This window comes from Ornithodoros turicata, unplaced genomic scaffold, assembly GCF_037126465.1.
Source record: "Ornithodoros turicata isolate Travis unplaced genomic scaffold, ASM3712646v1 ctg00000882.1, whole genome shotgun sequence".
NCBI classification, from domain to species: domain Eukaryota; kingdom Metazoa; phylum Arthropoda; class Arachnida; order Ixodida; family Argasidae; genus Ornithodoros; species Ornithodoros turicata.
The window spans coordinates 403,535-414,388 of record NW_026999409.1 but is presented as its reverse complement, the minus strand read 5'-3'; the positions used below and the strand labels follow the sequence as shown (position 1 = coordinate 414,388).

Here is a 10,854-nt window from a genome sequence, read left to right as displayed (position 1 = left end):
GTGAAAACAGGATGTCTATAGTCCAGGGTGTAAGATAAAGATAAGAGGTGATGACACTCTCTTGTCTCGCCATGCGAAGGCGGCGTCCAGATAATGTTCGCTTTCCAGGCCCCCTCGCCTGATCGCCATCTGACGGTGCGCATAGCTGCCGAGGCAAAGAGCACAAGACATTCGCTTGCAACGCCGGGAAAGGCATAGGTAACCTTTGGCGGTCCTGTCAGTCATACTGCGCGCCGAGAGATGGTGATCAGGCGAGAGGGCCTGGAAAGCTCTATCTGGACGCTCCGATGGCGTGGGTGTCATCACCTCTTATCTTTATCTTACACCGTGCTATAGTCCTTTCATTTTTTAATGAAAAATCTGTGACGACAAAAAAAAGACGCCCTGCACATTGTCTTCAAATAGAACACATCGTTAGAAAAGTCTAGAAATAAACTATCTCAAAGCTAGAGAGGATGTCTGTTCCAGCATGTCAGACAACGTTTATTATTGATGAGAGAAGGAAGTCACTGAAAAGGTTAGCCAGCTGTAGGAGTGACTTCCTTCTTTCGTCAGTATTTCCTAGGTACTAGAGGCTTTCTATGTATTTGTCCTTTCTATGTCTTCCAGATTCAGATAATCAATTCCCAGTACTGTGACGGCGATATTTCTTGGAAGACAATGAGTGGCTTCACCGTGCAACGATTCACAGAAAAGCAAGGAACAATACATACTCTATAACCGACAGCAAAGTGAACTTTAATACCCCTACGACATTTTCCGTGATATTATGGCTCAGCGGTTTCCATGACACATTTAGGTGATTACTTAACAATTCGCGAGAATATAAGCATGCCACAAATCATTCCACTTCCAACAATTCCAATTAAATTAGTGAAAGTTCATCAAGATAGAAATAAGTGGGTAATATGTATACAATGAGCGAATTCATTTCGCCTGTCAGAATACGGTCCAACGAACAAAGGCTGCTATCGCATTCCTCTACATGATTTGTTACGTGGTAATACCACAACTATAGGCAACTACAGAACCTAGTTAGCGACGTCTGCAGAAGTGGAAGTTTAATGCGGCTCGACATGCTGCGTATGTGTCCGTTCCAGTGAGTCATTCTTCTGACGTATTTATTCAATCTCTCCTCGTATCAACATTCGAGGATTGTACGCTTGTTTTAAATTGCGTATTTACGTGTCTTAGAAAATGTTGCATGTTCAAACACCGCGTCCGTGTACATCTAGATTCGATCGAGCGCTGACGATATCCCTCCTTGTGGTCTTCGTGGCTTCGCCAATCACACGTGAGTATTTTGTTTTTCTCCTAACGTTGGAAGCGCACGATGTGGATATTTTCAGGGTCGTAATCGCCTAACCCTTCACCACCACCCGTAGTGCTTTTTAAAGGAGGTCTGCATTCCAGTCCGTCGGCACAACATTTGCTCGTACAATAGTCAAGATGTCTTAATGACTGCAGAGCGGTAATGAAATTTCGCGAACGTTGTTGCGACTCACGTTTCCATTATTTTCTTGTTCTCATTATCATGGTCGGGACGACTACAAGGGTCAGCAAGTAAATGTATTTGAAAAGCATTACATTAATTTCCGTTCCATAAAAAATGCTCCACCTTCGTATCTTACCCCCGTGTAAAATTTGTAAAAACATCCAGATCTTAAATCTCTCTTTCCCTTCTCTAATTTTTTTTCGTCCTGCAGCAGTAACTGCACTCTTGCATTCAGCTCTTTTGGTTTTCAATAGATATAGGTTATATATACATATTTAAAAAAATGCTCTATGGGAGCAGCCGAGATGAGATTCGTAAAGGTAGGTTATACAGCCACGCGGTCTTTCTGTCGAACAGAGTATGTCAATTGTTAGAAGAAAAAATGCCTAAAATTAATTTTTAGACGACCGAACTTTGGAACGGCAGGTTTTCAACGAAATATGAGATAGCAGAATCTGAGCCTGCTCTTATTTAAAGCCGGCTTCATTATTTTAAGCGCTGAAAGAGGACCTACTTCGCGATATGCATCACGGAGTTTTGCTGTGAAATGAGCACACACATGTGCGAATAATTATTCCAAATGCGAAAACATTTCTTCAACGCACTTTTGATGCCTCGGTGAAGCCACGCTGCGTAAATTTCAGGGAGAGGGTCATCGGACAAAACCCCTCTCACTCTACCGAGACACCCTCTCCCCGTCCTACCACTGCGGCTGAGAAGTAACCAGCGGCGCGCTCGCTGGGTGCAGCGTTGACAACTTTGGAGAAATTTTGCAGGTCTAGCCTATCTACAGTTCACTCAGGGAAAACATATTTTTCCAAGATCTAGAGAATTTCGTGGTGGCACCACACACGCAGAGAATTCGACGTTATAACACTTGTAATGTATTGAGTTGGATTTAAAAGAGGAACACTCTTGCACGGCCAATCCTGCTTTATCGGCCGGCCACCGACCGCGCTACAGACAAATCAAAACGCGAAAAACAGTATCCCACACTCGGACGCCTCTCCTCGTAACAAGAGGGTTGCATTGCACAGACGACTAGAGAGTGCTTCATACACGACCAAAGAAGATCAGTGGCTCGGTGTGTCAATTAACTTTTTGTTACTCCACACGGGCGATAGTGGCGGAGTTGGGGCTGGAATCGACTTATAACTCCCTTTTTTAAAGTACTCGTACTTGTCCTTAAAATGTTTTGCAGAGACTATACGTGAATGCACGGCACGTTTTCGCAGGCCGCGGTGGTGATGGTAACAGCTTGCCGTTGTACACGTTTTCGCAGTGTTTACCAAACCTCGTTCGAAACACCTAATCGTTGGCATTGCCAAATAAATGTACTGTCACTCGATTTTTGTTCGATAACGACAGGGATTTTCAGGTATTGCTTATCAGGAATGATGGACGATAATCGGCACAGTATCTGTCCTGTGAAAATATGGTGACATGCACAAAAACTGCGCAATAAATTATGCACATAACAAAATATACGAGATATGATTTTTTCTAAATGCAAACATTAACACATGACCAGCCGAGATACATGTGAGCGGTGCGTTGTTAATTGTTACAACCCGTGACAAGTTTAAGTGGCCAATCAACGAGCGCCCCCCCCCCCCCGCGGAGATACAGTGTAGGAAAACCTCAGGAAGTTTCGCTGTCTGTTCTGGAGAATATGAAGGTGCAGGTTGGCAGCGCTGGTTGAGTGTTCGTACAGCGCGTCTCACGTGATCTCTACATCTGATAAATATCGCCCTTGAATGAACCAGTGTTAACAGTCTTTTCATAAAATGGTGCTGCGAAAGGTAACTGTTAGATTTCACAGGGACTTTTGACGTATTCGGCTATCATTCAATATCAGCGTTACAAAGAAACTATCGTTGAATAAAGTACCAATTTGGCCCTTTTGGCCACACATAATAAAATCGCTAAAACAGTGCTAAAACAAATAAGGACAACACCGGACTGACGCACTGCACTTTCAACAAAGGTTTAATGAGCCGACACCATACACACCTTACAGAACACACCAGCGCCACGTCGCGCCAGACCATAAACCCGATTTTTAGGCCGTGTTCTCGGGGAATTCACGTACTTATCAGAGTAAAAGACTGAACACGAACTAACGCAATTATCTACAAACAACCTTATCTGTCGTGCTTCCTCCAACAATAACGCACTTCTACCCTTACATGTCCTTAAAACCTGGGATTCCTCAAACACGGCCGCACAATTTTTACAGGTTTTTAGCTGTTCTACTAAAGGACTGCCTTCTACATTTTCTGCATGCTTGTGCTCACGCAGTCTTGTGTTCACACATCTGGCAATGTGCCCAACGTATACTTTTCCACAGGTAAGAGGAATTTTATACACAACACTTTCTTTACAATCAGTGAAGTTTTCCTTATGCCTTAATTATGTGACATCCCTTTTTTGTGTAGTTCAACCTCCTAGTAGGTAAGCTTATGCAATTGCTCTAGCGGAACACAACCTTATCCTCCGAATTTTTCCGCATTGTGTTCCGCAAAAGCAATTGGCTAGGCAAGGAGGCTGAACTACGCAAAAAAGGGATGTCACATAACATAAGGCATATAAGGAAAGGTTCACGGATTGCCAAGGAGTGTTCTCTATAAAATTCCTCTTACCTGTGGAAAAGTATACATTGGACAGACTGCCAGATGCGTCAACACAGAACTACGTAAGCACAAGAATGCAAAAGAAACGTAGAAAGCAGTTCTTTAGTAGCAATTGAAAAAGCTGTAAGAATTGTGCAGCAGAGTTTCAGGAAACCCAGGTTTTACGGAAATGTAGGGTAGGAGCGCGTTACTGTTTGAGGAAGCAAGGTAGATCAGCTTGTTCGCGGACAATTGTGTTAGTCCGTGTTCAGTCTTTCACCCTGATAAGATACATGAATTCCTTGAAAACACGGCCTAAAAACGTGTTTATGGACTGGCGCGACGTGGCGATGGTGCGTTGTGTAAGGTGTGTATGGTGTCGGCTGATTAAAGCTTTGTTGAAAGTGGAGCGCGTCCGTCCGGTGTTGCTCTTCTTTGTTGTTGGCACTGTTTTAGCGATTTTATTACAGAAAATATTATGACGGATGTACTAGAAAACTGTAGTAAACGGATATTAATTTTCTTTAACAGTATTCGCAGCAGCGAGAGAACAATGTCAAAGCATTGATACGTATATCGACAGCATCCTTAATGAAGGTCTATCCTGCACCTCCAACTGCCTAGAGCCTGCATCGGTTCGGGAGTTTCCAGTGAACATTACAGTGAATAACACAGTTATCGAAGGAGGATTTCGGAACGGAATTGTTACTGGTCTTACATCGGCTAAGAGGAAGGGGAGTTGCACCGCAAGCGGTAGTGACGACGGAGAACTCTACACGTGTGAGTTGTCTCTCAACGGAACCTTCATAAATTATTACGGCTTTGTGAAGAGAGGCTACAATTTTAGACCCAACCACTATTGCTTCATGGGATTGGCCATCAAGAACAGCACCGTGAAAGCACAGCTGTCAGTAAAAGACGGTAAGTCTAACCCCACACGTACAAAGAAAAACATCTTGCATGCACTCTTCGAAGTATTCCCACATTCAAGAACGTTTCTCATGCAATGCACATGCTATTGCGTCGTAGGGCACTAGAGTATCGCCAAGTACGCAAAGTGTACACCAAAAATTCGCGAAAAATTCGATGAAAGTCAATTGACAGCGTGCAATACTGAGACTTCAGTGGAACCCACGCTCTACTCCCGCACTTGAGGGTTTTATATAGTGCCCGGCATAGTGCTTAACATTTGAGGGTGGAACACCAAAGACAATGCAGCTGCACCGACTTGTCTGCATGTCTCTCCTGCAATATGAAGCTCGAAGAATATCAAGTCATTACAATCAAAAATAGCATAGGCCATTGGCGGGGGGATATGTTTAACGATAACAAAGAAGAGGAACGAGGGACGCCAGACATGGTGTCGGCTTGCTATTAAAAAAAAAAAAAAAAACAGGGAGAGAGTACCCAGGCGGGCACAGTCCGGTTCACAGGGCGATCGGTAGGGCGGTTGCAGGTTGGAATATTTAAAAACGTGATTGTCGACAACGAGTAAGCAATTTCAAAAACAGGAGTGAGCTCCGCATACGTTTGCTCCTAAAGACAACGATAGTCGGCATCATTGTGCTTGACAGTGAATGGTCCCAAAGCCAAATTGAACATCCTAATCAGGAATGATGAATGTTTTACACTTCCGCTTGCTCTTTTCAGATGCAGTCACTTTGAAGACACTTTGCTTGGAAGAGGTCGCTTTCGAGTTCACTCACGTTATTGATGACAACCAGAAAGGCCTGTTTGAAAATAGAGTGAAGCCTATTGTGCTAGATATCTTTCGCGGCCTCTTAAACTCCACATTCCGTGATTCTTTAAGTGAAGCCATGCAGGGAAAAACAGTCTGACAAATTGGCTTGTGTGATGTGTGTACTGTCGATTGATTAAATCGGCTGAATTGATGACATTGTGGCTCAACTAGTCTCAAGTACATTTACGTGAAAATTCCAAGCGAAATCGACTGAGCAACGTGTGGCTCGATCTGTGATGCTGCACGCCCGGGGAGCACCAGCTGCCACTTGAGTCGTTTGTTCGTTGTGATAACGCTCCCTGGTTAGTTTTCGATATTTTTTCCACTACTACATTGCTCTTGTTCGACTACTGTAACGCCTCACTCAGGCATTCGTATTTTCCTTTCTCTTTTTCTATAGTGTGTTCGTGTTAGGGTTGCTATTCCTCCTTTGCGGTGATGCTACCCAACACCTGTCGCACGTATGACCGACGATGCGGAACCTCCATTACTACGTTTCCACTCCCGGGACGACGCCAGTCATCCCACCGCTAAGGAAAACACAACATAGCTAAAGCGTGACGAACAAGGTTTATTAACCCCGACGGAGTCGGTAAACCGCAGCGAAACAGATCCAAGGAAAAAGACCAAAATCCAAAACAAAATACCCCAATCCTCATTGTTGCTTCTTTTTATACCGTACCCTCGATCATGTGCCCATGGTTCTCGGTGCCATCTGGTGGCACAGTCAGTCGACTTAAGCTCCACGAAAAAAAAAAAAAAAAAACACTTTATTGACAACCAAACTCCGTCTGCCGCTTTAACACGGCACTACAAGCCTTCTCAAATTACAGCACTTCTTCCCCATTGTTTAACGAGTACCACAGTACACTGAATAGTATTACACAACGTCCAGGTCTAATGCGTTATCAAAGGGTTTATGACAGACCATTTCAGCTTATCTCAAATCAATGTAAAATACGGTTCTTTGTATTGATGTGAATCTGCATGTAAAGTTTCACAGCGAGGAGGGCAATAAAAGCGCAGAAAACGGGTACCGCGAATACCGAAACCCATGAGCCTCTGCCATCAGTCATTTTCAATGAAGATCAGCCTAGGTACGCTCTCCATGGATAAAGTTGCATGTCGCAAAACCCTGCGAGCATATTGCCGAACTATCAGCAAGTGATCTCCTTTTTACTGAGTTGCTTCGATACCCGAAATACAGACTAGATTTACCCCACCTGAAACGTAATAGCCATTATGGAATATATTGACTCTCGAGGTAGTTAATACAGTTATTGGGGAAAGTGGTTCTGTTATTTCATCAACTTATTAAAGAAGATGACAGCTGCGGGTCTCAGCCGCGTAACTGTTCCAGGAAGGAACAGCCTTTCCCAAAGGCATGCTGTATTGGACAAACTTTTCGGATATATTATGTGGAAAACAAAATAAGCTCCCATCATGGTTGCTACTCGCTCCTCAGCAGTGATAACCCAGCCTCAGCTTATCAACATGCAGGAACATCTCTTCTGCAGTCGGGAAGTCAGCTTCAAAGTGTTCAGTGCACGGTGTGGCTGACAGATCGATCTGCAAGAAAGGAAAAACATAAGGTAAGCACATTAGTAATCGTGTAACAGCTTATTCGCACACAACCACAACTTACTAAACGAGTTATAGCCACCAATGTCGGGTTATATGTTAAATTCGATTCTCTTCCAATGTGTGTGGTTACTCTGATTTCGTACTGACGCCTTTACTTACCTGAGATTCCGAAGCTCTGCATTTATGGATATTAAAAGTGAAACAACCGACCACGTAGCCCATATTTTACACAAAGGGGGTGTAAACAACCCCACAAGTCCCCTGTGTCTGATGCCACAGATGCTTTTGCTGTTGTTCAGTTGAGCTAATGCTGCGATATCGATGTTGCAGTATTGCATAAATTAGAATGAGGCTGGTGCCCCGTGCACATGTCACACGTACAAGGCTCAGGTATCCAGCACACTGATTTAGATATCTGATAGTCGCATTGTGGAAGCAGCCGTGAATTTAGTGTGTAGCAATTTCTCATGGTACAACTTTGTGCACATAAATGATTCCAATCGTTTATACATAACTGATAACGTACACATGCGTATATGCTACATTGTTCCACTGAAAGCTTTGCGCCTCAAAATTTAAAAGACCATGCACTTACATTATCCCTTACAAAGAAGACGTTCCAGTCTTTCGGATCTCTTCAGTCGCGCACAGTATGTCTATGCCCTCTAAGAAAAAAAAAAAAAAAAAGAAAGGAAGTCGCGAGGCGTCAGATGCGCGCTTTACTCGCTTTAGGGTACATTTATGCTGCAGCATCGCTGCTCGCTGCAGCTTCAAGCACATCGCTGCTCGCATAACCGCTAGGGTGCGTTTACCCTGCAGATTGCTCAAGATGCTGCTCGCTTTCGCTATATCAGTCGCCTAGCAGCGTTCACTGTGGAAGGATGGAAACGAGGAAAAGTGGGAAGGAGGAAACCGACTCCATCACAACCAATCGCAGGTCGGATTTCAAGACGCCAGTCATCAATGATACCAGGAAGACAAACATGTTTACATTCCTAGGTGCAGCGAGCAGAGCGGCAAGCAGCGGCGAGGATAAGCGAGCAGCCAGGCTGCAGGGTAAATGCACCAACAGAAAGCTCTGTGTTTGACCTGTCATCGCCAGAAGTCAGGTAGTCCCCGGGCATGTTCAAACATGTTTGGCAGCATTGTTGTGGCGATGATCATGACGTGCATCTTTGGCAAGCAGCGATGCTGCAGCATGAACGCGCCCACAGAGATACATGTGTTTGTTTCGTCATCGCCAAACAGCGATGTGCCATGTGCCAGCAGCGATGCTGCAGCATAAATGTACCCTTAGCCGCTTCTCCGACAATGACTCCTCCCTTCCTTCTCGCACTCCTTCGGGCGGAATCTGAGCGGACGCGGACGTGTGGAGTGTAGAGCCAGGCCCCCACAGCTCCCCCTCTTCGCGGCTCTAAAACAATGTTTGCACGTCATAAACACGTGGTATTACTCCGTCAGGCATCATAGTTGATACCCATTGGCCGAAGGACATTGCGCGCTCCGCTATTGGTTGGCAAAGTTTCAAAGGAGCATTCTTTCGCGGGCTGCCTGTCTGGCGGGCAGTTACGAGAAGAGAAGGGAGAGAAGTGGCAGCGGCGTCTCGCGTCTCGACGATGTCAGTTGACACCACGGCATGTTGGCATTGTTCAAAGAGGAGTCCCAGATTTGTTTGTGTGTCAAAGTGACTCAGCGCGTGTTGTGATGTTTCCCGACACAAGTATCCTACGTACGAACAGTCTCTCGAGTTCAGAACTGGAATGCAGTGGCGAGCTCACGTCTGAGGAACACTTGTGAGCGCCGTCGCATTTTCAAATGCAGTTACAACGGAGACAGGATTCGGTGTCCGTGCGACAAGCATTGCCCGCTTCGTTGAAACCTTCGCACTGCAACCAACGAAAGGAGATGCTAACCGTGAAATCGCGTGCACTCGTGTGAGCGTCGCTCACTTCTGGGAGTAGAGTGTGTGTTTTTCGAGTTCGGACTTGGTCAACGAACGCAACGATTTGGACTCTGTAGGCACGGTGAATATTTGTGTCAGACTATTGAATCAGTACGATGTTTCAAATAAATGTGTATTTTGTCAAAAATTTGCCTAGTTGTTCTGGAATACGGAATAACAAGCGTCGGGCATGAAAACCAGTAAAACTAAAAGCCGATGGTAGCCAGTACTGGCCAGTACCGGGCCGAAAGGCGAGCCAAACTGAGAGACTCCTGATTGGCCGAAAGGTAGGCATCATAGTTCATTTTCATTGGTTGCATGTCCAGTGTTGCCTGAATTATCTCAAACTATGGGCTCTATGGGGAGCTGTGGGAGCCTGGTAGAGCCAGAGGAGGCACTGTAAGGCCGCGTACCCACATCCGGAGAGCGTATTTATCCGGAGAACTGCGCGGTAAACTCTTGCCGCTATGCGGGAAAAGCCACCTCCGCTTTGCGCTTTTTGGCGATCGCGCGGTGCACGATTTTTAGCGGCATCCGGACATGCTCGGCCAATCAGGAAGTAAGCGGAAGTTGTGTGCGTTTTTGTTTTCTTCCGGCCTCCCGCACGGAGAGCATTGACGGCGTCGTTGACTAGAAGGTATGTCGCAGTGGTGCTCACATTTTTCAGCCGGCGAATTTATGACGGAAATAAAATGCCATTGCTGCCTTCATTATAGGGCGTTGCGTTAAAATTACTTTTTGGGGCGATACTGGAATAAAATTTGGGAGTGCAGGTACGTAAAGTGTAAGATATTGACCGTCATAGTGTCAGACAGTTGAAATCTAAACATTGTTCACAAGAAAAGAATGCGCTATCGCCACAGCGAGTGCACACAAAGCCTGTGTTTCCTGCGTCTGCGATGCTGATTTCGCGAAAGCTCAGATGTAAGAAAGAAAACGTTCACTACAGTAAGTAGCTTGACTTCGCTGTCGTTCGCCATCTTGTCATGCTTTCTCCGTGGAGAGTCGCGGGCGGAGGCGGTATAGCAGGGGCGGCATGCATATACGTGTCCGCTTGCGGCAGGCGGTTGCGCACATCTCTACCGCATGTGGGTACACGGCCTAAGCGGGTTTCGCCGCCGCGAAAATAGTGTCGCCGCTGGCATTTCCCGCCAAATTCCCGCTACTTGCTCTTCATTAGCTCTGGTTCCCCCACGTGACCATTCTCGATCATGATTGGCTGAGGCTCATTTAACCGGTGGATTCGGTCGCGTTCGTTTCCTCGGTAACATCTCATTACGGCCCGAGTCTCATTACGGCCGAAGTCTCATTACGGCCGAAAGTCTCATTACGGCCGAAAATCCTTTAATCCCCAAGTGTCTCGTTACGGCCAAAGTCTCAATACGGCCGAAGGTAGTCTCATTACGGCCGAAGATGTCTCATAACGGCCAAAAAGAAAAAAGAAGCATCCACCATAGTAGCTCTGTATATACTGTGTTTT

The 10,854-nt window shown here is 45.5% G+C and overlaps 1 protein-coding gene across 2 annotated transcripts; it reads left to right on the top strand.

Annotated features, from left to right (window-relative positions):
* The first annotated feature begins 989 nt into the window (after positions 1-989).
* On the top strand, positions 990-6,004 carry LOC135375510 (uncharacterized). 2 transcript variants are annotated; one of them, XM_064608201.1, is made up of 4 exons: positions 990-1,099; positions 1,236-1,294; positions 4,639-5,028; positions 5,758-6,004. In XM_064608201.1, exons 1-4 carry the CDS (start codon positions 1,065-1,067, stop codon positions 5,943-5,945), a joined length of 672 nt encoding a protein of 223 aa, XP_064464271.1. In that variant the 5' UTR covers positions 990-1,064; the 3' UTR covers positions 5,946-6,004. The 2 variants fall into 2 exon arrangements, with proteins under 2 accessions (XP_064464271.1, XP_064464270.1); XM_064608200.1 differs by lacking the exon at positions 990-1,099 and having other exon boundaries at positions 1,110-1,294.
* Positions 6,005-10,854: the final 4,850 nt, after the last annotated feature.